Here is a 27,110-nt window from a genome sequence, read left to right on the forward strand (position 1 = left end):
GGGACCACTTGGACAGAAGCGGAAACTGAGGCACAGAGTCATTAGCCTAAGGTCTGGCTAGCCAAGAGGCAGCACTCCTTCCAGGGGTGGCCCTGGCCCCACTCGTTTGTGCTGTCCCTTGGGAAGGGAGGCACGCAATGACCAGAAAGTTAAGGACTGGGCCTGGGAGGGGAGGAAATAGCTCAGCTCAACGAGGGTCAAAGTCTGAAGGGTCGGTCGAGTCGGAGGTGTGGGGCTGGAGGGAGGGTCAGCACACGGGGTTAATGAGATGGGGGCCCGGCCTCCAGGCTGGGGACTCGCGGGGGGGGGTTGGGGGCGCTAGGGCAGCAGGTGAGGTTTCCTGCCTTTGGCGGGGTGAAAGCTTAAAGGGGTTAAGGGGCGGCGACGGGGAGGGGTTAATGGGGGCGGGGCCGGCCAGGGCGGGGCGGGGCTTCGGCCGGCGGCTGCGGCCCGGGGCCGGGAGGAGTCGCCGCCGGGTCCCTATGCCGCGGGCGAGCCCAGACGCAGCTGCAGCCGAGAGAGGCGCCGCCCGCCCCGTCCAGCCGCTCCGCGCAGGTAGGCGCCGGTCCCTCCCCGGCTCCCGCCGGGCGTCCGGCCGCCGGGGGCCGCTCCTCGGCGAGCCCCTCGGGGGCCCTGCGCCCGGGCGTCGGCTGCCTCAGTCTCCCGCGCCGGCCCGTCCCCGCCCCTCTCTGGGGCTGGCGTTCCCGCCGTCTGCGCGCGGACCGCGTCTCTGGGTCGGCCTCCCCTCTCGGCGCCCGTCTCTGATGGGTCCCCACCTGCGGTCCTCTCCCCCTCTCGGCGTGCCTCTCCTTCTGCCTCTCTGGACGTCTCTGTGTCTCTGCCGGATCTCCGTCGGTCTCTGGCTCTGCCTCTCCGTCTCTGTATCCCTTCTCCCTGTCTCCCTTTGCCCCTGTCCCTCTGAGGCTCAGCGGCGCTCTCTGCCTCCAACTCCGTGGTTCTCCCGGCCTCTGTGCACCTCTTTGCCCTTTCCCTTCCTGTCCCTCCCTCTCTCTCTCGTATTTCTGTCTCTTCCTCTGCGTATCTTAAAGACCCTCTACTGGCACCGTCACCCCATCGTCACCTCATTCCGAATTCTGGTGCATCCCAGAGGTTTCCCCTGGGCCTAGGAGCTGCTTGGGAGCGGAGTGGGGGGAAGCAGGCTTGCCAGTTGGGGCTGGTGGACTCTGAATGGCACCGTGACCCCAGAGCCCCCTTTAGAGAGTCACCCCACTGCTCCTGAGGTCGCACCCACCCCACCCTCCAATTTCAGGAATTCCTGGCTGGGGGGTGGACTTCCTCCCCCACTTCCTCCCTTCCAGGATTTGGCTAGGTCACCGTTAACTCCTTCCTGCCTCCACCTCCCTCCCTCCTCCCCCGCTGCTTGCCCTGGACATCCCACCACCCCCGACGAGGCTGAGGGAGAGCTCTGGAATTTCTGTGAGGCATTGTTGGCCGTGAGATGTGTGTTGTGGACTCAGGCAGGATGTGCGCTGGGGGATTTGTGTGCAGGCACAGAGATGATAGGGGCCACCCCCCCACCCCCAGGGTCCCCACCCCAGGGCCCACCACCAGCCCCCTTCCTCTTGAACCCTCCAAGAGGGCTCCTCACAAGCTCTGGCTCTGCAGATGAACTCCAGTTCAGGTTTGGGGTGAAGACGGGGAGGTTTCCCTTTCTGGGGGATCCCAGTGGGAGGAAATGAGAGAGACAATGGGCAGCTCCTGAACTCTGGGAATCATAATTAAGAACCCTTGGGTGTGAAGTCTTTGAATGGAACGGCCCAGGACGTGAGAAGGATCAGGAAGACTGGGGCTGCACAACCTTCAAATCAAAGGTCCTCAGGATATATGAATCCTTCAATCCAAAAAAAAAGTAGTGTTGGGGCGCCTGGGTGGCTCAGTCGGCTAAGCGCCCGACTTCGGCTCAGGTCATGATCTCAAGGCTCGTGAGTTCGAGCCCGGCGTCGTCGGGCTCTGTGCCGACAGCTCGGAGCCTGGAGCCTGCTTCGGATTCTGGGTCTCCCTCGCTCTCTGCCCCTCCCCCACCGGCACTCTGTCTCTCTCAAAAATAAATAGACGTTAAAAAAATTTGTTTTTTCAAAAAAAATGATGTTGGAATCTTGGCAGCTTTCAGAGTTCAAAGCAGAGAGCTCGAAGGGCTTACCGAGGCGGCTAGGCCAAGCACCCATTTTACAGATGGGAAAACTGAGGGCCCAAGAGCAGCAGTCCCCACAGTGAGTCAGTGCCAGGCTGGGGGCTGGGACTCCGGTTCAGCTGAAGCCCGAATCCAGAGAGCCGGCTTCTTTTGCTGCCAGTAAGTCGGATTAATTTGGGAAAAGAGGTGTTCACAGTGAGGAGGGAAGAATGCCAGGGTGAGTATGAATAGCTGGAATCCTGAGGGGAGCGTTTGAGAAGGAGAGAAGAGAAAATATTTCTAAAACCGTGGTGGTGGGGAGGGAAGAAGGGACAAGAGATGGTTTGGGTGGAAGGGGTGGAGTTTGAGAGAAGGAGGGAAGAGGAGGAGGAAAATGGGGGGGGGGGGGCGGTGCAGGGATTAATTCCCGCCGCCTTCTCCTGACCCTCCCCATGAAGCCCACTGCTCCCTCGGGGCAGGGCCTATAATTTGGTTTGTGTCTAGACAAATAATAACTCAGCTGGTGTGAGCGAGCTGGGAGGGATGAGGGGAAGGCCGGCAGGGCAGGGGTATGGGAGCAGCCTGGGTTCCTAGTAGCCCCCCCACCCCCCAGGTAGTGAGATATTAGGGGCTACGGGGAGATGACTACCTACTCCCCCCACCCCCAACCTCCCATCAATCCCTAGTATTTTAGAATTCTGCACAATCTTAGAATTTCAGGCAGCTGGGATGTTAAAAAGCAGAATAGCCAAGGGAAGAGGAAAGGAGCTGGGGTTCACTGTAGATAGAGTATGTCCCCCCATTTCTGTAAAAAAAGAAAAGGGAAGTACGTATGTGTGTTTGCTGGGCAAAGATAATAATCACTGAGAGTTTAATAATAGATTATGAAAGTCGTAGAATGTTTTAAAAAAATCATAGTGTTCTAACAATAGAACTTTAGAATCTTGGAATGTGAGACTCCTAGAATATTGGAAACTTAAAGGGTAAGGGCATGGAAAGCCGCTAGGATAATAATAATAGAATGGAAGAAAGGTAAAGCTCTAGAATGTTATAATAATAGAATGGTAAACCATGAACCAGACTAACAATAGATCCTGAGGATTTGAGAACGCTGGAATGGAGACTGTCAGAGGGGTAGGGTAGGACGACCCTGGCGTCCCTTCTGAGCGGTGTGGGAGGTGGGGGGGTGATGGGGACCCCTTTGGTAGGCATGGGGAAACTGAGGCCCAGCGAGGTGGTCACGGTGGCCTGACTGCCCCCCAGTTTCCGCCTGGCTGCCAGGGCACCAGGTGGGGAGCGAGGCACGGTGATCACATTTCGTCCCCTAATGAGCAGACCGGAGCTGGCCGGTCCCCCGGGGCTGCCAAGGGGGTGGTAAGCCGGAGCCTGCAAAGGAGGGAAGGGGGGCAGTCTGGTGGCTTCTAGGACAAGGCTGGTGAGTGAACCCCGAGGGTGTCGGGGGTGGGTAGGTGGGTGGGGGCTGCATCCCATCTTAGTCTTGTGTCCTCAACCCTCTCAGTCCTTTAGTGTTGCTGGATTTAGGGGTGGCTGGTGGGGCCCAGGGACTTATCTGGCTTGAGCAGCTGAGGCATAAAGTGGAGGCCGGGGTCTGACCAGTCCTTCCTGCCCCCTCACTATCTCTCCTCACTTGGGTTTATCTCTCCTCCTTGCCCTTCTGGGGGAGGGGCTAGCAGGGTCTTGACCCCAGGAAGCTGGGCAAGGGAGTCAGTTGATGAAGGGGCACAAAAGACGCTGTGGTCACTTGCTTTTTTGTGCTGAGAAAATCCTTGTGTCTTTTAGCGGATTCTCCAAGGGGGCTGAGAACCCCAGAACGACTTGAGAAAAATGACAGGAGCACAGGGAGTGAGGAGAGAAAGCATTCAGGGGAGGGGAAGCTCTTTGGTTAAGAAGATAGGAGATCTGCCCAGTTCTGACACATCATAGGACACAGACAACCGTCTTGCTGCGCGGGGCCTCAGTTTCCCCATGTGTACCAGGAAGGGGCCAGAAATAGCCTTGCACCCCGAGTTGGGGCATATAGACCAGTTGCACTGCAGAATTCTAAGAGTTTCTGGTCCTGTGCTTTTGAGGGTTTGATGGTGGGCAGATCTCAGGTGGGGAGAAGAGAGGGCTGAATGCCCCTCCCCCATGCTCAGAATCCCCAGGAAGCAGGTGGGTTGAGGAGAGACGGGAGGAGGATGAGATGAGCGCTCAACTGGTTCCCCCTTGAGGAAATTAGCAATGAGAAGTGTATTTCCTCTGGCTTCCGGAAAGAAGTCTCATGCCTGTGTACCCACCCCAGCTGAATCCAGGGGGGTCTTGAGCGGGTGGGACAGAGGGAACTCCCAGCTGTAGTTCCTCTGTCTCATCCATGGAATAATAATTGTTCAAATGCTGCACATTTTGTAGATGTTGTGATGTTCTACCAAGGACTTTCGTGTCTGCGATGTGACGAATATAAAAGTTCTGCCCTCCCCCCCCCCTTTTATACAGAAGAACTGAGACTCTGAAAAAAGAGGGCATTTTCTCAATGTTACAAGAAGAGAGAGAGAAAGAAGGAGAGAGAGGAGGAGACCAAGGGTCAGAGAGAAGGGGAGGCTGAGAGCAGAGAGGGGGGGGTGTTTTGAGGGACTGGGTCTGGGTGGGGAAGATTCAAAGGGACCGGATTGCTGTTCCAGCCAGGAGCAAGCCCTCTCCTTTGTCCACAGGATCCAGGAACCTCTGCCTGTGAGTCTGGGGTGGGGGCAGCCGCTTGGCTGCCGAGGACCCCACAGGGGGTAGGGCTTACTAAACAGGACTCAGCCCTGACCTTTCAAAGTCAATTATGTAGCGGATAGATCCTGCCCTTTTCACTTTTTCCCTTCCAACCTCTTTCCCTGGGACCCCCCACAGGGACTTCTTTGAACTTGTTGGGGGTGGGTGGGGGAGGGGGGAGGAGGAGGGTTGTGTGGCCTCTCTTGCATCACGGGATGGGCTGACCTATGCCTGTTCCTTCAAGCCACAGTCATTTATTGAGTGTCTACTATATGCTGGGCCTGTCCTGGGTGCTGGGATACAGGAGTCAACACCTGGTCTCCGCCCTCCTGGAATGTCCACCTCAGACCCGCAGAGAGATCTGAACAAGATACTAGGTGATGTGAAGAGAGCGTCCCGGGGTGGGGGTGGTGTTGGGGGGGATGGGACTCTGGGCGGGGAGGGCCTCCCCATGGAAGTGAAGGAGGTGAGGGAGCTTCGTCCTAAGAAGATCTGAGAAAGAGCAAAGGTTTTGAGGCTGAAAAGAAGGCCATGGGCCTTGAGCTTGAGGGAGGAGAGGCGGGGGAGAAAGTCCAGCAGTGCCTTGTCACCTGGGGCAAGCCGTTTGCATTTTACCCTAAAGCCACTGGGAAGGCACTGGAGGTGGGGGGTGCGGTTTCAAGCATAGAAGTCACCTGAGGAGTGATTTCCATGTTAAAAAGACCTTTGTGGCTGCCTTGTGGGAAACGAGTTGAAGGAAGCCACAATGGCAGCCTGGAAAGCAGTGAGGAGCTACTGCAAAGGTCCGAGCAGGCAGTGACGGTAGTGCACGGCGGACAGCGGCAGGGGTTTCCGAGAGACATACATGGATTCAGGATTTATGGTGGAGGTAGGGCCAAGAGGACTTTCCCATGGAAAGATGCTGAGGCATCTGGGACATTCCCAAGAGCCCGATGTATGACTTTGGGCTCATCCCTTCCCCTGTCTGGGCCTCAGTTTCCCCATATGTCCAATTGACCCAACCAGTGGTTTTCTAAGTGCGTCCTGGGGACCCTTCAAAGGTGGCTCCCCTCATCCCACCTCATTTTACTGGGCACGTCGAGCAGCTTTTCACTGTCTTAGATGGGTTTCCCGTTAAGATCTTGTTTAAAAAGAATAATAATAATAATAATAATAATAATAATAATAATAAAATGATGACGATGCTTTCACAGCTTAAAAAACTAACTCTGGGGGCACCTGGGTGGCTCAGTCGGTGGAGCATTCGACTTCAGCTCAGGTCATAATCTCATGGTTGGTGAGTTCCAGCCCCCATCAGGCTCTGTGCTGACAGCTCAGAGCCTGAAGCCTGCCTTGGATTCTGTGTCTCCCTCTCTGTCGGTCCTTCCCCTGCGGACACTCTGTCTCTCAAAAAGTAAAATAAAACGTTAAAAAATTAAAAAAAAAATCCAACTCTGTGCAAAGCTCTGGATAGAGTGGCTTCCGAAGATGCCGCTGATTCAGGACTTCACTCTCCTTCCCTCTGGGGCTGACAATGGTCAGGGGGTGGTCCATGACTGTCCTTTGCCCTGTGTCTGCAGGTCTCCCCAAGGGGTAGACAGGCCCAGGATTCACACTCAGGAAGGTTAGGGCAGGGGAGAGGCAATGAGGGAAGCAGTCCCCGAGGGAGGTTTGCCAGCCCTGCTTCCAGGGCTTCCCTTTGCTGTCCAAATGTGATCACATCCAGCAGCTCTTGTCCCTTCCCCTTCCCCAGTCCAGAGCAGCCATGGTTCCCAGCCCCCACTATCCAGCCGAGGACCCCTTTCTGTCCAGGTCCGGTTACTCTTGGGTGGAAACAGGATCACAGGCTGGAGAAAAAGGGTGAGAGCCGAGATTGTCTCTCTTTCATCATCAGCACCTTGGACAGGTCTCTGAACGCCTCTGTGCCTCAGTTTGTCAACTAGAAAGGATAGCCGTATTTTCCTCGTAGGGTTCTTGAAAATGTCATGAATTAATACCCGTAAAAAGCGCTTAGGACAGGGTCTGCTATGGGGTGGGCCTCAATAAACTATCTGTTATTATCCGTTATTATCACTGTCAACATTGGGGTGCCCTGGGTTCGTAGCGGAAGACGGGTCCCAGCCGCCAGCATGGCCTTGCTGTGTATCCTTGGGGGGAGCGACCAGTCTTTCTGGGCCCCACGTCCCTGTCTGTGAAATGACAGAGTTAGCATTTCCCAAAGCATGATGCCACAGCGGTGCATTTTACACAGTTCCCTGGAAGGAAGTTCGAAAATCTGAGTTGGGTCTTTATTTTAATATCTGTCCGGAAAAATATATCTGGATCCCCAGACCTGCACTTTTAGAGATCCATTGCTTAGAAAGAGGCTCAATTGGGCATCGCCACCCTCTTGCAGGAGGACGTCCACCCTCTTACAGCCCAGAGGTTATGGCAAGGGGTGTGGGGAGAAGGGGGTGTCCCTGACTCCCCTCACTGCAGACCTCTCTCCCTACAGGCGCTGTTAAGTCAGCTTTGCTGTGTGAGGTGGGCCACCTCCCCCCAGCTTGCTGCTCGGCTCGTACGAAGATCAACCCAGGAGTCCCCCCCCTGCCCCCCTCAAGTTCCTCACTCCATCTGTAACCCTCCTTTGCATAGCCCTTACTCACCTCCTTCCTGTTTCTTAAAAACCCTTCCCACATTCCCCGGACCGAGGTCTCCTGCTTTTCCACGCTCTTCTCTTTGCTGGCTACCTTGCTTATTTCCTTATTTCACACCGGGGTCCCGGGAAGCGTCGGCACCCTGAATGAACTTGCCTGGCGTTCTCAACACTCCCTGACTGCGGTCTGTCCTGTCTCAAACTATCTTGCATATTTCGCCATTTCCACACAGCCACACTTACTTTCTCCGATCTCTCCAAATATCTCCCTTTTTATACATTTTTTTAATGTTTATTTATTTTTGAGAGAGAGAGAGAGAGAGAGAGAGAGAGAGGAGGGGGGGCAGAGAGAGAGAGAGAGACACGTACACAGAATCCAAAGCAGGCTCCAGGCTCCGAGCTGTCAGCACGGAGCCCCACGCAGGGCTTGAACTCACAAACTGAGATCATGACCTGAGCCCAAGTCGGACGCTTAACTGACTGACCCCCCCAGGCACCCCATACAAATATCTTCCTCTTACCACCACCCGTACCCCACTATTCCCTCATTTACACTCTGACTGGGTCTGTAGACACCCCCTTGACAAGACAAAGCTTTTATAATCCCGCCCCCCCTCCCCCAAGCCTCCTCCCTGTCCTAATTCTGTCCTTCCTCCAACTTTTCCCTCTCCAGCTCTACCCTTCCCCGCCCAGGCTGGCCCACAATTCACGGTCACCCTCGTCTCTTCCCCGTGGACTACCTCCTGCCATGTTCCCCTGAGCCCCCAAGGAGGGGGCTCAGGGGGCCCGATGGCCTCCCGCCCCCCGTGGCCCCACAGCCCCCGTGGGCCAGGGGAAGTGCCTCGAAAGCCCCAGTGCCGAGGATGGGCAACCGCACGTGGGAGGGCTGCCACGTGGACTCGCGCGTGGACCACCTCTTCCCGCCGTCCCTCTACATCTTCGTCATCGGGGTGGGCCTGCCCACCAACTGCCTGGCCCTGTGGGCGGCCTACCGCCAGGTGCGGCAGCGCAACGAGCTGGGCGTGTACCTGATGAACCTGAGCATCGCCGACCTGCTGTACATCTGCACGCTGCCGCTGTGGGTCGACTACTTCCTGCACCACGACAACTGGATCCACGGCCCCGGCTCCTGCAAGCTCTTCGGGTTCATCTTCTACACCAACATCTACATCAGCATCGCCTTCCTGTGCTGCATCTCCGTGGACCGGTACCTGGCTGTGGCCCACCCGCTGCGGTTTGCCCGCCTGCGCCGCGTCAAGACGGCCGTGGCCGTGAGCTCTGTGGTCTGGGCCACGGAGCTGGGGGCCAACTCGGCACCCCTGTTCCACGACGAGCTCTTCCGTGACCGCTACAACCACACCTTCTGCTTTGAGAAGTTCCCCATGGAGGGCTGGGTGGCCTGGATGAACCTCTACCGGGTCTTTGTGGGCTTCCTCTTCCCGTGGGCGCTCATGCTGCTGTCCTACCGCGGCATCCTGCGGGCCGTGCGGGGCAGCGTGTCCACCGAGCGTCAGGAGAAGGCCAAGATCAAGCGGCTGGCCCTCAGCCTCATCGCCATCGTGCTGGTCTGCTTCGCGCCATACCACGTGCTCCTGCTCTCACGCAGCGCCGTCTACCTGGGCCGCCCGTGGGACTGTGGCTTCGAGGAGCGCGTCTTCTCAGCGTACCACAGCTCACTGGCCTTCACCAGCCTCAACTGCGTGGCCGACCCCATCCTCTACTGCCTCGTCAACGAGGGGGCCCGCAGCGACGTGGCCAAGGCCCTGCACAATCTGCTCCGCTTCCTGGCCAGTGACAAGCCGCAGGAGATGGCCAACGCGTCGCTCACCCTGGAGACCCCGCTCACTTCCAAGAGGAACAGCATGGCCAAGGCCATGGCAGCTGGCTGGGCGGCAGCTCCACCCTCCCAGGCGGACCAGGTCCAGCTAAAGATGCTGCCGCCAGCACAGTGAACCTCCGACTTGCGCACAACTCCCTCTCCCCGCTCCTCAAATCGTAGCCCACGTTCCCTTCCCTCCTGGTCTGATGTATGCAAACCGTATGCAAATAAGGCTGCGTTAACATTCGGGAGAGTGTAAGAAAATAGGAAAACGGTGAGGTTGGTGGGTCACTGGTCCATCATCATCCACCGTGACCTCCTTCAGTTTATCTGTGCCTAGCACTGCGCTGGGTGGTACTCGTGACATAGCGGTGACCAAGGACACCGCTGGCCCTCCTTCACTCGCCCACACTCCCATGGGGGAGGCAGACCTGCCCCCAGACAGTGATGATCCTGACTGGGTGGGGGCTCAGACAGGGAGCCCAAAGGACATCGGACCCAGTCTGTGAGTCAGGGAGGGCTTCCTGGAGGAGGGGACAAGGTAAATGAAGTCAAATGTTTGGTCTCCAGAAGGTAAAGACCAAAAGAGAAAAAAGGATATTTCCAACAAGGAGGTAGAATTTTTGTGACTGAAGGAGACGGAAGAAGAAATTCACTGAGTGCAGAGTGAACATCTTTGCCCTTGGGAAGCCCCTGATCATATAAGGGAGTGAGGGCACAAAGAACACGTGTGAGTTTCTAGATAAACCGTGTTCTCCAAGTCAGGACTGAGGGCTAGGGAGACTTTCAGAACCTAAGGGAAGGGCAATTGGGGCAGACTGGCTGGAGGAGTGGCGAGCAGGGCAAGCTTGGGAAGGGGCTCAGGACAAGAGAAGGGTATTTATTCATTTGTTCAACAGAGATTTATTTATATCTACTCTCTGCCCAGCCCTGTGCTGGCTGGGGCTGGGAACACAAGGGTGACCAAATCAGCCCAGGCCCCACCCTCACGGGGCTCACGGTAAACAAGTAAATAAAAATAAATACAATCTTTGGAACTGGTAAGTGTACTGGGGAAAAATACAGCCGACTGAGGGGACGGAGAACTCTGATCTAGAGAAGGAGGTCAGGGGAGGGCTCACCGGAAAGCGACATTCGAGCTAAGACGTGCAGGTGTGGGGGGGTCAGCCGTGTGGCTGTCGGTGGGGAAGCGGACGGCACGCAGAGGGAACAGAGAATGCAAAGCCAAGTAACAGTGGTGTAGATGGAGCAGGAGGCCTGCAGGGTGAGGGGAATGGTCGCCGATGGATGAGACTGGCAAAGGACGGCCGACCTTTTGGGGGCTTTGTAGCTCCTGGTGAGAATTTTGCCTTCTACTCTGAAATAAAGGAGAGCCACAGGAGGGTTCTTAGCAGAGGAGGGATGGGATTTGACTTAAGTGTGAACAGGATCCTGCTGGCTACTGAGTGGGAACCAGTATGGGAGGCCAGTGATAGGTGACTGCCATAGTTTCAGGCAGGAGATGCTGTGCTGGCAGCTTAACGGGGGGGGGGGGGGGGGGGGGGAGGGGGGAGGGGGCGTGGTGAGCAAGGAACAGCGGTCAGCTTTGGGATTTATTTTGAAGGAAGGCTTCAAAATGATGGAAGCAGGAGCGCAGGGCCTTGTGGGATCGTGTAACACCAGCCCCTTGCCCATCCTGAGAAAAGGGTGACCACAGGGCCTGAACTAGAAGGACCTCCGGGAATGATCCCAGGCCCTATTCCAGGGCGGTCACTGGAGAGGCCAAATGACTAGGCCAGGGTCACACAGCTGGTGAGTCAATGTTGGGGTTATCCTGGGCTCTCTCTCCCCTCTCCATCTCTGCTTCTGTTCCCAGGCCCCAGGGTGGTCAAGGCGGCCTGCCTTGGTGGATGGTGTCGCCCTCCCTCTCCCGGCCCTCGGGGGCCACGAGGAATGGCCATCCTTCCATGACCACGCTGGAGAGTAGGAGGGAGCACCCAGCGCTGGACAGGCCTTGCCCTTTCTGATAGGTCACTTCTGTCTCTTCCTCCCAATGGATGTGTAACAGGCTCCAAGCTCCTGATGCAATGTGAAGATCTCCATCGCGCGCGCGCACGCACACACACACACACACACACACACACCCTTGCCCCAGAAGAGGTTCCTGGAAACCCTTCCCAGAGAAGGGAAGAGGAGGGAGGAGGGGAATGAGAAAAAAAAAAAAAAAAAAAAAAAACAGATTCAATGAGGAAAATGGTTTTGCAGGAGGGGGGTTAACTGATATGCAGGAAGTTGGGGCTTTGTTGGGTGCGGAGAGAAAAAGAGGGAAGCCTGGGATTTACGGGGCCTCATAACTTTCCCACACCAAAGCCATAAAGCTACTGGGATGGACATATAAGGGGCCAGAACTTTCTGGAACACAGTCTCCTGGGAGAATCAGATGACAGCCTGCCCTCTGCCCCTCCACCAAATGCTCATTCCCGTTTATTCAGTAAATATTTATTGAGCACCTACTGTGTGCCAGGCACTGTTCTAGGAGCTGAGGAAACAGCAGTGAAATAAACAGAAAAAAGTCATGTACGGTTTGGAAGTTTCCTAAACCCATCAGGGGGGACCTCAGCCCCTGAATAGGTCTCTGGGCCTCAGACTAACATCCCAGGAATAAGGAGAAGACCTGGCAGGGACCCAGAAATCCATTCTGGGACTTAGCTCCAATCTGATTACCCCTGGAACTTTGGATAAATCCTTTTCTTCCTCTGGCTTCAGTTGGCCAGTCTGTAAATTGGGGAGGGGTTTAGTTCCAAGTAGATAATTGACCTTGAATAGGCGCCAAGTTCTGTCACACCTTCAGTCCAGAAGGGTAGTGTTTATGGAGTCTTGGCATTTTTACTAATTTAGAATAACCGGGTTCACACATGTCCGTGCCATCATTATTACAGATGGAGATAAGGAGGTCCATCTGTCTCAGGGATTTGACAAAGGACACGAAAGGAGTCTGAGTGGATGCCGAGGAAAGCCCCAAGTCCCCCCCTGGAAAGCCCCGATTGCTCTCATTCTGCCTTCTGGAGGGCCGCTTCCTCCTACACACCACTCCTCTGCCCTCCCCTCTCTCTCCTAGAATCTCTTAATTACCCATCAAGACTCCGTCATCCAGAAATTTCTCTCACCCCCTCCCTGACCTTGTTTATATGATTTTGCTCCCTGCTGGGTAAAGGAGGACAGTCTGGGACATGTCCTTAAACTCCTTCTTGAGCCAGCTCCCTGGGGACCCTCGCCCACCAATGGAGGAAGTGGGGCTGCTTGAGAAGGGTGTGGTTTTACTAGCCAAGACGCTGGGCTATCCCCCTTCTGCTGGCTGAGAGACCTCTGCTAGCCCCCCGCCCCGACTTCGTGCCTCAGTCACTTAGGAAAGGGTTGGATTAGCTATTTCTGGAAATGGAATGCACCCTCAGGCTGGAGTTAGCAATAATAATGTTAATACCTGTATAGCATTAAGGGCTGTGTATCGAGGGCGGTGACTGGCACCTTCTAACCACTTACCACGGCTCACTCACTGTTCGACATTCAAGATTCGCAGGCAAGCCTTACAACTACCTAACAAGGTAAGTCCCCTTTTGTAGACGGGAATACTGATGCCCAGAAAGGTTACATCATTCGCCTAACATCACAAGCAAGCAAAGGGCGGAGCTGGGATCCCAACCCAGGTCTGTATGACTTCATGGTCGGTTTTTTCTTATTCCCAGCGAGGGCTCTAACCTGCGGGGAAAGTGCATTTGGGACTCATTAGCCCTAATCAGGACTAATTAAGAGACTCCTTTAAGCGGGGAAGCCACCTAAGTACAAGACGTCACGAAAGAACACGGTGACAACAGCCAGAGCGGGCGTGGGAACCCAACCACGCTCCCGCGAGCAGCAGTTTAACGGCTCCGCCCCCTGACCCGCCTCACTTCCGCTTTTTATTTGCATATTCAACGATCGGACGTCAAGCGTCAGCGTCGACGGGGTGACATCAGGGGGCGCCCCTGCAGTGCCCCCTCCCCGAGCGTACGCACGTACGCACGCACGCACGGAGACGAACGGGCGGGGGAGGAGGGAGAGATCGGAGGCGCCCCGCCCAGTCCGCAGGGTTGCGCGTGCCCCGTGCGACCGCCAAGATGGTGGTAGGCGCGTTCCCTATGGCGAAGCTGCTATACCTGGGAATTCGGCAGGTCAGCAAGCCGCTTGCCAACCGCATTAAGGAGGCCGCCCGCCGAAGCGAGTTCTTCAAGACCTATATCTGCCTCCCGCCCGCTCAGCGTGAGTTTGACCCCACATCTCTCCAACCTTTCCATTCTCCAACCCCTCTCTGGTGGTTGCTCAGGGGATGGACTTCTGTTTCCAACCAATCACAGCCCGAACCGGCAAAGCTCTACAGCCAATAAGGAGGGTTCTTGGAAGAGGGGCATGCGGGTAGCCCAATAGTAAGAACGGCCGTGGAGCAGGGGGCAGGGCAGGGCGCCCTCGCCCGGGTTAGGAATATCAGCCAATAGAGGAAGAGAGCACGTGAAGACTGACGTCTAGACGAGCCCATAGTGTAGGGGGCAGTAGTAATATGGGCGGGACGTTCTGGGACTGAGAGGAACTAGGGGCGGGGCCAAGGAGAGACTTGATCGGGTCGTTTGCCAGGCCGTCCTTATAAGTTTGGGTACCTAAAGTTTGCTTTCCAGGGCCTAGAATTCTTGGTGCTTTGGTATTTTGTGAGGCCTCTGCCAGAGGTGCAGATCTTAGAATGGAAAAGCGTCGGGTTTCACAGCTACCAGAGTGCTCCCCTATCACTTCTCTCATTTGACCCTCGCACATCCCCTTGTCAGGGAAGGGAAATGACTCCCCCAGTTTACAGCAGAGAACATTGAGGCCTCGAGACCAGAAGGCAATTGCCGAGGTCACACATGGGAGTTTGGGCCAGAGTCAGGACTTAAAAAAATCCTGCCCTCTGGATTCCCAGCGCTAGTTTCTGGGTTCTCCCACTGCCTTTCTCCCCAACACCGTGTCTTAGCACCGTGGTTTAGGAAGTGGCTTCTTGGGTCACACTGACATCGCTTCTAATCTGGACCCCACGCCTTCCTGGCCAGGTCACTCAGAGCTTCAGTGTCCTGTGCAGTGGGCATTATATAATAGCAACATTTAATGGGCACTCACTTTGTGCCAGGCTCTATGCTGAGCACTTCACAGGCCTCCTGGCATTAAATCCTCACAAAATTATTCCCATTTTGTGGGCCCGCTACGTGTTCATTTATGCGGTCAAGAACGCTTCTGTTGTGAGGAGTAAATGGCTGTAAAATGCTAAGTCAGTCTGTGGTACTGAGAAAAGGCTGTTGTGTAGATGTTATGGATACAGAAAAGAAGAAAAGGCACAGAATCTTGGCCTTGGGGATTTTGCATTCTTGGGGCGGGGGCAGGGGGAGCCAGATCATAAAATAAGTAGTTAAACTCTGAATATTCTAGTAGATAGCAGTACTTGCTCTGGGAGGAAGCATCAGGGCTGCAAAAGGAGAACCGTCTGGGGGAACGGTTGTAAGTTTAGAGAGGGCAGCAGGGAGACCTCAGTGAGAATATGAGAGGAGGGAGCATGCAGTGCAGGTATCTGGAGAAAGAACGAACATTCCTGCACTTGCAAAGGCCCTGAGGTGAGAGTTTGCCTGATAACGTTTGACAAGCAGTGAGGAAGCCAGTGTGGCTGAGCAAAGAGACAGGGTAGAGAGGAAACTGAGGGTGGAAAGGTGGGGGCAAGTTGCTCAGGGCCCGTGGGCCCCTGCAGTGCTTTGGTTTTCCTTTTGAGTGGGTGGGACTCCCTGGAAGGTATCAGCAAAGGAGGGACAGGATCTGAGTTATATTTTAACAGGAGCCTTTTGGCAATCTTAGGGTAAAGGTGGCTGCAGGGAGGAGTTGACCACAGTACTCTAGGTAGAAGGTGAGTGGGGAGGAGGACTCCGTTTCTGGAGATGTTTTTTCACCTGGCAAACCCAGGGGCGCCTGGGTGGCTTAATGGGTTGGCCATCCGACTTCGGCTCAGGTCGTGATCTCACAGTCCGTGGGTTCAAGCCCCGTGTCGGGCTCTGTGCTGCCCGCTCAGAGCCTGCAGCCTGTTTCGGATTCTGTCGTCTCCCTCTCTCTCTCTGCCCCTCCCCCGCTCACGCTCTGTCTCTCTCCCTCAAAAATAAATTAAAAAGAAAACAAAAACACTTTAAACATGTCAAACCCGCAGAGCAGTTGAAAGAGAGAATGGTGTAGGGGCACCTGACTGGTGCTTCAGATGCTGATCTCAGGATTGTGAGTCCTTCCGTGTTGGGTGTAGAGATCACTGAAAATAAAGAAATACACTTACAAAACAAAAAGCTTAAGTTATTTAAGAAAAAAAGGAAGAATGGTACGATCATCAGTTACATACCCTTTACCACCTAGTTCATCAGTTATTAGCTTTCCACAAGTTTGCCTTGTTTCGTTCTCATATATATATGCGTGTGCATATGTATACACACTCTTCTTTTTCTAAACAATTTGAAAATAAGTTGCGGACATAAATACTTTAGTCTGTGTTTCCTAACAACAAAGACATTCTCGTATATAACGCAGCACCGATGTCACAAATTTAACATTGATAACAATGATATTGATAGCGATATTACTTAATATGTAGCTAATATTTAATACATAGCTCATTTTCTGATTTCTCCAGTTATCCCCAAAACGTCCTTTTTAGTGGTTTATTATTATTTTTAATCTAGGGTCTGCTCAAGGATCACGCACTGAGCCTGATTGTCACGCCTCCTTAGTATCCTTTAATCTATGACGTGGTTTAGCAATCCAGCCCACTGCCCGTCTTTGTAAATAAAGTTTTATTGGCACACAGCCACACTCATTTGTTTGCATATTGTCTGTGGCTGCAGAGTTGGGTTTTAGGGCCCACAGGTCTAAAATATTTACGCCGTGGCCTTTTCAGAAAAAGTTTGCTGATCCTGCTCTATAATAGCATTCTTTTTTCTTTCTTTCTTTCTTTCTTTCTTTCTTTCTTTCTTTCTTTCTTTCTTTTCTTTTCTTTTCTTTTCTTTTCTTTTCTTTTCTTTTTTTTCTTTTCTTTCTTTCTTTCTTTCTTTCTTTCTTTCTTTCTTTCTTTCTTTCTTTCCTTTTTTCATGACGTTGACATTTGGAAGAATTCAAGCCAGTTGTCCCAGAGTGCCTCACAGTCTGGAGTTTTCTGATTGCTTCCTCTGATTTGATTCACACTGAGCATCTTTGGCAGGAACACCACAGACATGACAGTGTGCCCTAAGGACATCACCTCAGGGGGCTCCTGATGTCTGTTTGTTCCATCATTTGTGATGGTAACTTGGATCCCTTGGTTAAGGTGGTGACCACTAAAAGAACCTTTCCTCTTCCCCTTAGTAATGAATACCCAGTAGATTTGTTTGGAAGGCGGCACTGGCACGATTTCCCCTGGATTGGGTGTGACAATGACTGCAAGAGGGGTCAGGTTGGACAGAAAAGACCAGGAATTCAGCTTGGGATAGATTTAGTTAGAGGTGCTATTAGGTGTTAGAGTGCACGGACTTCTTCTATATTTACACTCTAAAAATCATGTCGTTTGGTATTTTCCCTTGCTGTCTTCCCCTTGCCGTGGCCCCCAGCCTGTGTGAGCAGAATTTTCCAGATCCTATGGCAGCTGTGCGTTCTCCTGGGTCAGGCCTCTGGGCGCTGACCAGCACATCCAGCATCTGTGCCTTTGGCTGAGATGCTTTGGACTCAGCAGGGCGGGCCTGGCTGTGTTCTCACAACAGAGGCCGGAGTGGTAGATAGGTACTTCTGAGGAAAGAACAGTAAATACAAGAAGCGTAAGTCATCGATGATACACTGTGTTGGGGAGGCAAGGATCTTTTTACTTTATGATTTTTTTACTTACTTGGGGAGATAGAAGTTTATCGGACACACTGTAGGGGAGCAGCAAAAGAGAGACCGTCTGCTCCGCGGCAGTGGTGGGGGCTATAGCTAAGGGGGGAGAGGGACGAGGTATGGGAAGGTATGGAATTTCCCTTTTTCGATACGGGTGCCCAGTTAAGTAGCCCATCGGTCAGCTGGGGCCTATGGATGTCCTGAGGTGGGTCACCTCGTGAGCCTGTGTGCATTCAGTCCAGTGGTCCCTGCGGGCCCTTTTCGCTTACTTGCTTTTCCATTGCTCAAGCCCGTTGCCTAAAAGCGGCCTCTCCATTCCCCGCTGACAGATCCACAATGACAGGTCTTTGGCATTTAGGGGAGAGGCCTTATCCTCAGTAGCTGCTTCAAGCTGAAGCGGGGTTGGGGGGCGCCGTCCCTGCCTCCACTTGTCGGCCCATCAGGGGTTCTGTGCCGTTATGGACCAGAGCACGGTATTAGATTAACATGCTGATAGGCGATTGGAGTGAAATTCCTCGGTGGCCAGGTCCACGGGATTTAGGGGGAGGGGACCCTCCAATGGTATGAGCCAGAATCCTTGTTGAACCGTGCCTTGTACATGGAATTGTTGGATTCACTCAGACGTGTAGCAACATGCTTTTCCCATAGATCAAGATAGTGGCTGGATCCACAGGAACAAAGGAAAAAAAGGGGGGGGGACCCAAAAGAAGCAAGGTGGCTGAAGTCAGCCAGGGTCAGAGACGGGTCCCCACCAGCCCATAATATGTGTGGATTTGCCCTGGACGAGGTGCCACTGCAGTTGTGCTGGTCGTTGGGACTGGAGGCCTCGGGGAGCGAGAGAGCCGAGGAAAGGGGTCTTTTGCCCTCATAGGCGCGGACAGTCCAACCTGTCATCCCTCGGACGTTCCGACCACACGCAGGAGCCGCCCTGGCCAGAGATCTTCAGTTGTCTGAGGAGCACTAGGGTTAGGCCGCCGAAGGGCCAAAGAGAGAAAGGAGATGGAGGGAGGGATCCCTCTGAAGGGCAAAAGGGGAAATCCCTCACCCTTTCGGGCAAGGGCAGCGTGGCCGGTTCCCCCTGGGGCTTCGGATCCTCACCGAAGAGTAACCTTGACCGTCAGTCAGTTCCCCAAGGAGGGTAGAATCGGTCCATGAGGGAATGTCCCAAGAAATTCCTGGAAAATCCGGATGGCAGAGGGTTCCCACAGGGGCCAGCAAATGTGGGGCAACCCGGTTGGGTGGAGGCCAGCAGCACCAGCGATGAAAGAATGCACGCAAGTGGAACAGAGGAGATAGAGGTTTATTGAATACACTGCACAGGAGCAGAGGGCAGGACAGCAAAGGAAAGACTGTCTGCTAGCAAGGATCTTTTTATTTATTTATATTAAAAAAATTTAAAAAAAAAAATTTTTTTTTTCAACGTTTTTTATTTATTTTTGGGACAGAGAGAGACAGAGCATGAACGGGGGAGGGGCAGAGAGAGAGGGAGACACAGAATCGGAAACAGGCTCCAGGCTCCGAGCCATCAGCCCAGAGCCTGACGCGGGGCTCGAACTCACGGACCGCGAGATCGTGACCTGGCTGAAGTCGGACGCTCAACCGACTGCGCCACCCAGGCGCCCCAAAAAAAAAATTTTTTTTAAATGTTTGTTTATTTTCGAGAGAAAGAGACACAGAGCGTGAGCAGGGGAGGGGCAGAGAGAGAGGGAGACACAGAATCCGAAGCAGGCTCCCGGCTCCGAGCTGTGAGCACAGAGCCCGACGGGGGGCTCGAACCCACGAACCGTGAGATCATGACCTGAGCCGAAGTCGGTCACTTAACTGGCTGAGCCACCCAGGTGCCCCAAGGATCTTTTTAAGCAAAGATTTCTGCGGTGGGGTGAGGGAGAGGTCGAGATATGTACGTTTGGTGATTGGTGACCCCAGGCATGTTGGGAGCACTCTTGCAAAGTGTTCTGCTGACACTTCTGGTGGGGCCCGCGGGGCGTCCCTGGGCAGTGGGAAAATCCCGGTTTGTTTGTGTTTATTCCTAAAATACTGGTCATTTTTCCTGGCTTACTACTCACAGTCGGCGGGATAATTGTCCCCTAAAGATGTCCACATCCTAATCCCAGGAACCTGTCGAATGGGTTGACTTCCGTGACAGAGGGGACTTTACAGGTGTGATTGAAATCAAGGGTGTGGGGACAGGGAGAGAGGGTCCTGCATCATCCAGGTGTGCCAGTGTAATCATAAGGGTCCTTATAGGTGAAAGAGGGAGAGGGGAGAGGGAACGATTTGAATATGCTGCCTTGCTGGTCTTGAACACGGAGGAGGGGCCGTGAGCCAAGACATGCAGGCAGTCTCTAGAAGCTGAAAGAGGCAAGGAAAGGTGTTCTCCCCTGCCGACACCTTGAGTTCAGCCTCCTGAGATGTGTTTCAGACTCCTTACCTCATAGGTCTGATGGGGAGGGTCTGTTGCTTGCAGGAACACCCCTAGCAAAGGCCTGGAACGTTCTAAGTTCAATAAATAGCAGTGTGGCTCAGTGACCAAGCACTCGTCCTCTGCAGCTGGGCTGCCTGTGGGTGAGTCCCAGTTCTGCCACTTTCTTTGTGACCCCTGGCAAGTTATTTAGCTTCTCTGGGCCTCGGTTTTGTTGTCTGTATGTTGTATTGTTACAGCGGTGCCATGAGTTCATATCCACAGAGCATTAAACAGTGCCTGGCCCTTAAGCACTGCATGAACGTTTGTCGAGCGTATTACTGTTTTTCCCATCGCCATCATCATCATCATCCTAATGCTAAGCCTTCTGGTGGGATCCTTCTCACCGTGCGCTCCTGGCCCGCTGTCAGGGCCAGAACAGAACGGTCAGGACTTCCTGCCTCGCGGTGGTAGTGATCCCCCTTCCTCAGCCAGCTCTCACAGGCTTACCACGGGCAGAAGGATCTGGGCTTTCCCCTGCACGTTTCTAACTAGCACGGAGCAGTTATTATGTTTGTCTGGTTAGGAGCTGGGATCAGAGTTATCTGAGTCAAATAGAGAGAGGGCTGTGTGGCTCAGGAGAGGGCCTCCCACTACCTAACGCTTCACAGAATGTTTAAAGCATTCTTTGAAATGCATGGGGTACTTGCAAGGACTCCTCCCAGAGCAAGGAGCCAAGGAGGGGAGTAAGTACTGAAGCCGCCTTATACTCTGGGGACATTGACAGAGTCCCGTGGCCCTGGGGACAGGAGCTATCCTGTGGGAACTCTGGGCAGGGGACCATCTGGTGCAAAACCAGATCCCAGGAAAGGGGTACCTTGTGGGAAAGGGTGAACTAAGAAAAACCCACCCTGCAGAGGAAGGCACAGCCTTAGGGCTAGAGGGAGATTTTAAAAAGTCTCCTGTGAGAATTTGTGGCCACTGATGGTCCCTCATGTGGGTTTGGGGCCTGAATTATACCCCTTGAAAGGCCCTGGAAACAGCAAGCTGAGAATGAACCCAGGCTGTGTGCACCTGACAAGGACAAACGAGCCCTCCCTGGAGGAGTCCCCTTTCTGCCTGAGCCTTGGAGAATCCCTTCAGGTGGCGTCCTGGCACCTCTGATAAAAAGTTACGTACTGTGTGGAGAAACAGGCACCACGAGCGAGATCTGGAAACGTTGTGGATATCAGAAAGATCAGATGTGGACGTAAAATACCTGTGTTTGTATATGAAAGGGACGCATTAGGAGGGATGTGAAAACATGAGTGCCATCAGAAATTACCAGGCAGTTGGAAAAAGAGCCGAATAGAGCTTTGAGAAATGACCCATACAGTGGACGTTCAGAATTCAATGCAAACACTAAACAAACGCCAGACTAAACACAGCTGCCGAGAGGACTGGTATGCTGAAAGACATCTCAAGGGAAAAAAGTGGTGTGGGGTGCTCCCCTTAGCTGCCCAGGAGTGCCAACTGCAGGTCCTGATTGGGTCCATCTGGGGAAGGAAGGGCTGGACATTTTTATTGTTACCACTGTCCAGAGAGGATCCTCCTGTGCGAGAGAACATTTGAAAATCACTTCCCTGGGGTCTATTTATAATCTCCAGAGCACCACATGAGTTATGTTGCATGACAGCCAGGCTGCTACTGGTGACCTCCAGATGCCGCTTTTATTATGCTGTCCCGTTAAGGAAACATGTTGCACGTTCTCCTCGTGTGTGTGTGTGTGTGTGTGTGTGTGTGTGTGCGCGCGCAGTTACCTAGTCATGCATAGTGCTGACATATAATACTGTGAATATATACTGTGTGCACTTAAAAATGTTAAAGACTTGGAAGGTGTGAAATTCATATTTAAAAAAATAAAATTTTTAGGGACACCTGGGTGGCCCATTGGTTGAGCGTCCAAACTTCGGGTCCGGTCATGATCTCGCTGTTTGTGAGTTCCAGCCCCACTTGGGCTCGCTGCTGTTAGCGTGGAGCCTGTTTGGATCCCCTCTGTCTCTCTCTCTCTCTCTCTGTCTCTCTGCCCCTGCCCCCTTTGCACTGGCATCCCCCCAAATAAATAAACATTAAAAAAATAGAAAGCAAAATAAAAATGTTTAGTTTATTCATGCCCCCCCCAAATATTTTTCCTCTTGCTAAAAATATTTTCCCTCTTGCTAAAAATATTTTCTTATACAGGCGTTGTTAAATACGTTTGGAAACTCTCTGTGAGAGTGTAGTTTTGACATTCTTTGTGTGGGGCGGTCAGAGCTGGCAAAGACCTAACAAACAAACACAGCCAAACGAGAGAAGTGTGCTGTCAGCTCTATTTAATCCCACTGCTCATCTTTCAGCCCCACCCTTCCTATGCAGAGGCATTTGTTGGATTATGCTTGCGCTCACATTGTTAAGTTTTTAGTCCATGGCTTCTGAGCAGGAGTCTTTTTTAAGCCATTTTGTGAGGGCTGGTTGATTTGCAACCTGGGAATATCCCCGGGAATCCATTTGCCCGGGCTGCAATACGCTGAGTAGACAGGAGAGGGCGCCTGTGTCACCCTTTCAGCATCCGGGGTTGCTGATGGCACCTGCCTGCTGAGAGGGTAGCTCCTATAGCTGTCTACGCCTAGGAAAGCCCAGTTTCTTCTCCTTTTCCTCCTCCCCTTCCTTCATCTTGGTACTCTTACTTGGTACTCTTACTCCTTCCTCCCTTTTCCCTCCTCCTCCTTCAAAACATAAACATGACCAGAAGTCCTGACATTTTCTTCCTATGCCCCAAAGAAACCTTACCTACTCTTTGTTCACCCCTCCTTGAGACTCTCTAGTCATTTCCTGAGAGGCCTATCCTGATGTCTCTGCCCCCCAGGATGTGCCTCTGCCCCTCACTGGAGTCTTATCCCGCTTCCAGCTTCTTGGCTTCTCCTCTTTTCCTGCTCTCCAGCTCCAGTTGGCCCCACTTCAGACCCCTAAGCCCCCATATAGGTGGTGATTTCCTCGGGAGCCCCCTTTTAAACAGTTTTTTAATATTTATGTATTTTTGAGAGACCGAGCATGAGCGGGGGAGAGGCAGAGACGGAGGGAGACACAGAATCCGAAGCAGGCTCCAGGCTCTGAGCTGTCAGCACAGAGCCCGACGTGGGGCCCGAACCCACTAACTGCAAGATCATGACCCGAGCTGAAGTCGGATACCTAACCGGCTGAGCCACCCAGGCGCCCCGCCTCAGGAGCCCCCTCGCTCCCCCTCTGTACTAAGCTATCCCTCGGCTGCCAAACCCACCTCGGTCTTGCGTTTGCTGCTCACATACCCGCAGCAGCTCCCCTCCGCTGAGGGCTTAGTGTGCCCCAGACTCCGTGCTGAATGTGCTGCCATTATTATCTCTCTGTTTTAATGGAATCACGCTTTTGGTTACTTTTGGGTTTTAGGGTTTGTTTGTTTTTTCCTTCGAAGTTTTCTGGAGCGACTTACTAAAATTTACAAAAGTAATGCATGCTTATCCTGAGAGAAAGAACCAGATACAGGGGCGCCTGGGTGGCGCAGTCGGTTAAGCGTCCGACTTCAGCCAGGTCACGATCTCGCGGTCCGTGAGTTCGAGCCCCGCGTCAGGCTCTGGGCTGATGGCTCAGAGCCTGGAGCCTATTTCCGATTCTGTGTCTCCCTCTCTCTCTGCCCCTCCCCCGTTCATGCTCTGTGTCTCTCTGTCCCTAAAAAAATAATAAAAAAATAAAAATAAAAAATATTAAAAAAGAACCAGATACAAATCAGTTGGCACTCATCCGTGATTAATTGAAAACCCAGCCAGTAAACCTTAATTAAACCGAAATCAGAAGGATGTTTGTTGTTGGTGGAGGAAGGTGGCTCTGTGGTTGGGTTGGTGGCTTGGTGATGTTATGAGGGACCTGAGGACTCTTTCTATCAATTCCATCTTTGTGTTCAGGCAGTAACTCTCCTCAAGGCTTCAAAGGGCTGCTGGAGCTCCAGACATCATGCCTTTGTATGGCAGTGCCCAAGGGACAGAGAGAGAGAGAGAGAGAACGTATGTTTGTTTGAGGGATGGGGGGTGGGGCTGGGAAATGAGAGCGTGTTCTTCAAGTAGAAAAGTCTTTGCCCAGAAGCCCCCAGAAGACTTCCCTCACTGCAGATTGGCCAGAATCCAGTCACATACCACCACGTGCTATATGGGAGGGGATGGGGGGGTGAGTATCACTTCTAGACTCTAATGGCAGGAGAATTTATTGTTGTTGTTTTTTTAAATTTTTTTTAATGTTTATTTATTTTTGAGACAGAGAGAGACAGTGCATGAACGGGGGAGGGTCAGAGAGAGAGGGAGACACAGAATCGGAAGCAGGCTCCAGGCTCTGAGCTGTCAGCACAGAGCCTGACGCGGGGCTCGAACTCACGGACCGTGAGATCGTGACCTGAGCCGAAGTCGGCCGCTTAACCGACTGAGCCACCCAGGCGCCCCGAGAAGATATTGTTAATAAGACAGTAAAGAATAACATAGGGGCACCTGGGTGGCTCAGTCAGTTAAGCGTCTGACTTCGGCTCAGGTCACGATCTCACAGTCCCATGAGTTCGAGCCCTGCGTCGGGCTCTGTGCTGACAGCTCAGAGCCTGCTTCAGATCCTCTGTCTCTCTCTCTCTCTGCCCCTCCCCTCTTCAAAAAGAAATATACAAAAATAAATAAATAAAGTAAAACACAAAATCTCATTCTAAAAAAAAAAAAGAAGAAGACTATAAAGCTATAAAGTAGGGGCGCCTGGCTGGCTCAGTTGGTAGAGCATGCGACCCTTGATCTTGGGGTTGTGAGTTCAAGCCCCACGTTGGGTGTAGAGGTTACTTGAAAACAAAACAAAAATCTTAAAAAAGAAAGAATAATGTAAAATAGCATTACTTATCACGAGCACTAAGGCTTAAACACGAATACTACCTTAGTGGATGAAGAAACTGAGCAGAGCTGCTCAGTAACCTGATGTCAGTTCATGTACAGGACTTGAATGCACCAGCTTTCCTGCTAGCCAGGAAGAGAAAGAGGAAGTGCAGACGCGGAGAGGTTGAGAAACGTGCCCAAGGTCCCACAGCAAGTAAGTAGCAGAGGCAGGACTTGAATCTGGGACCACCCGACTCCAGATGGCATCCCTAGAGCACTCTTAGTCCCTTTATTAGCTGCTTCCCTTGTGCCTCTGACACTCCCAGGCGCTGTCTGTACTAAGCTGAGGTGGTCTCTCCAGGCATCGGTGGGATCTAGAGGTGGGATTGTTTTCTGGGACGAGGACAGGCTTGTATAGTTCACTCAACAAATCTTTGCCCAGTACCTGCTGTACGCCAGGAACTATTCTAGGAGGTTTGACTAACTCAGCAGTCGACAGAGCAGACAAAAATCCCTGCTCTCTGGGAGCTGCCATCTGAGGCTATTAATTACCTGCCTGGTGACTCCAGGGGTGCAGAGAGGTCCTTCTTCGCAGCACTTCCGCCCAAATTCCCAGGCTGAATCGGTGGTTCAGGTTCGGCCACACCCCCATCCTTGAGCCAATCGCCGCAGTCCGAGGAAGGCAGTCTGATTGGCCAGTCTGAAGGGCAGGGTTCACCACTACTGAATCCTTTGGACCCCGTGTTGGGGAGGTGGGATTCCCCCAGTCGCTTGGTAGACAGAGCCAGTCGTGTTTCCTCCGGTGACAGGTGCAGTGTGCGTCCCTGCGGGCCCCAGAGGCAGTGGTAGAGGATGGGGTCAGTCCGCGGGAGGATGGGGTCAGTCCGCGGGAGGAAGGTGCCGCCCCGCTTGAGGCACCACAAATCCCGTAACCCCTGGAGCAGTGTTGGGGTGGGCTTTCAGCTGGCTGGAACACATCCAGGGAAGGGCGTCCAGGGCAGGGACCGGCTCGAGACTATTTACTCTTTATAATAATTTCTTAACCAATAGCAGTTTTCATTTATTATGCTTTCTGTGATCTCAACAAATGATATTGGCCACTTTATTAGGGAGTTTATATGATCATTCTGGTTTTATGAGTAGGGAAATGTCTCAGAGAGAGAAAGAAACAAGTCCCCTGGGGCAATACAGAATAAGAAATCAGCCCCTGGCCTCCCAAACTCCTCCTCTTACTTTTGTTATTTTGGTTTTTGCATGTTCTTTGTTAATACCGTCTCTGTAAATGCAGTGTACGGATCTGAAATGTGTAGTTTAATTAGCACCGATAAATGCATGTACCTATATAACCAACTTCCAAGATCTAAAACAGTTCCGGGTTGCCTGGGTGGCTCAGTCGGTTAAACGTCCGACTTCGGCTCAGGTCATGATCTCACACGGGGTTCACGAGTTCGAGCCCCCCCCCCCCCCCGTCAGGCTCTGTGCTGACAGCTCAGAGCCTGGAGCCTTCCTCGGATTCTGTCTCCCTCTCTGTCTGCCCTTCCCCCGCTCATACTCTGTCTCTCTCAAAAATAAATAAAACATTAAAAAAAAAAAAGTTTCCATCACCCCTGGAAGTTCTTTCCTTTCCTGTTCTGTCACCCTGTATGACTTCTCTCACTATCATCATTAGCTTCATCTAAATGGAATCAGGTAATAGGAACTTAGTGTCTAGCTTTTATCCACATGACGCTTGAGCGATCTTTCAGCTGCGTGTATCAGTGATTTGTTTCTTTTACTGCTGTTTTATGTATTCCTTTATTCCAATATGTAAACATGATGCACTTTATCTACTCTCTTAGTGATGGGCACTTGGATGTCCCTTTTTTGTTGTTGCTGTTACCGGGAAAGCGACTGTAAACCTTCTTGAACGAGTCTCTATAGGAGTATGTTTGCATTTCTTTCGGGGAGATACCCAGGAGTGAGATGTCCTGAGTCGTCCGGTAAAGAAAAAGGTATTCTTAACTTTATACGAAGCTGCCGAAGGGTTTTCCCGCGTGGGTCTAGCCGTTCCACATCCTTGCCAATAATCATTGTTTGCACTGCTTGAATTTTAGCCAGCCCAGTGGGTGTCAAACTTTTCTCTGATGAACTGTGATGTCGAGTACTTTTTCATGTGGTAAGAAACCCTTGGGGCGCCTGGGTGGCGCAGTCGGTTAAGCGTCAGCCAGGTCACGATCTCGCGGTCCGTGAGTTCGAGCCCCGCGTTGGGCTCTGGGCTGATGGCTCGGAGCCTGGAGCCTGTTTCCGATTCTGTGTCTCCCTCTCTCTCTGCCCCTCCCCCGTTCATGCTCTGTCTCTCTCTGTCCCAAAAATAAATAAGAAACCCTTATTAGCGCGCACAGTTCCCGAGAATCGGGGAATTGGGGTGGGGCCTCGTGGAGTGCTCCTGGCTCTGAGTCTCTCCAGCGGAAGGCTGGCCAGGTGCTGGAAGGTGGGCTTCCTAGCCGACTCGCTCACACAGCCGCTGGTGGGTCTGTTTCTCACTTGCTGTTGGTCCAAGAGCTCAGTTGCTCTGCACATGGACCTCTCCTCAGGGCTACCCATGATCTGGCAGCTGGCTG

At 52.9% G+C, this 27,110-nt stretch overlaps 2 protein-coding genes across 7 annotated transcripts in view; both read left to right on the forward strand.

The window, feature by feature from the left end:
• Nucleotides 1-427: 427 nt before the first annotated feature.
• GPR4 (G protein-coupled receptor 4) lies at nt 428-10,350 on the forward strand. Of its 5 annotated transcripts, XM_058707059.1 has the most exons (4): nt 465-555; nt 5,130-5,262; nt 5,587-5,753; nt 7,359-10,350. In XM_058707059.1, the coding sequence occupies exon 4, from the start codon at nt 8,363-8,365 to the stop codon at nt 9,449-9,451; it is 1,089 nt and encodes a 362-aa protein (XP_058563042.1). In that variant the 5' UTR covers nt 465-555; nt 5,130-5,262; nt 5,587-5,753; nt 7,359-8,362; the 3' UTR covers nt 9,452-10,350. The 5 variants fall into 5 exon arrangements, with proteins under 5 accessions (XP_058563041.1, XP_058563042.1, XP_058563045.1 ...); XM_058707062.1 differs by lacking the exon at nt 5,587-5,753; XM_058707058.1 differs by lacking the exons at nt 5,130-5,262; nt 5,587-5,753 and having other exon boundaries at nt 428-555.
• Nucleotides 10,351-11,560: 1,210 nt separating this feature from the next.
• The window catches only part of OPA3 (outer mitochondrial membrane lipid metabolism regulator OPA3), a 73,857-nt gene continuing 58,307 nt past the window's right edge, over nt 11,561-27,110 (forward strand). The window contains exon 1 of one of the 2 annotated variants that reach the window (XM_058707811.1): nt 11,561-13,593. In XM_058707811.1, coding sequence (XP_058563794.1) covers nt 13,452-13,593 — 142 coding nt within the window. In that variant the 5' untranslated portion in view covers nt 11,561-13,451. The remainder of the gene's footprint in view (nt 13,594-27,110) is intronic. The other variant, XM_058707810.1, reaches the window with a different exon arrangement.

The sequence above is a fragment of the Neofelis nebulosa genome, chromosome 17 (genome assembly GCF_028018385.1).
Source record: "Neofelis nebulosa isolate mNeoNeb1 chromosome 17, mNeoNeb1.pri, whole genome shotgun sequence".
In the NCBI taxonomy this organism is placed as follows: domain Eukaryota; kingdom Metazoa; phylum Chordata; class Mammalia; order Carnivora; family Felidae; genus Neofelis; species Neofelis nebulosa.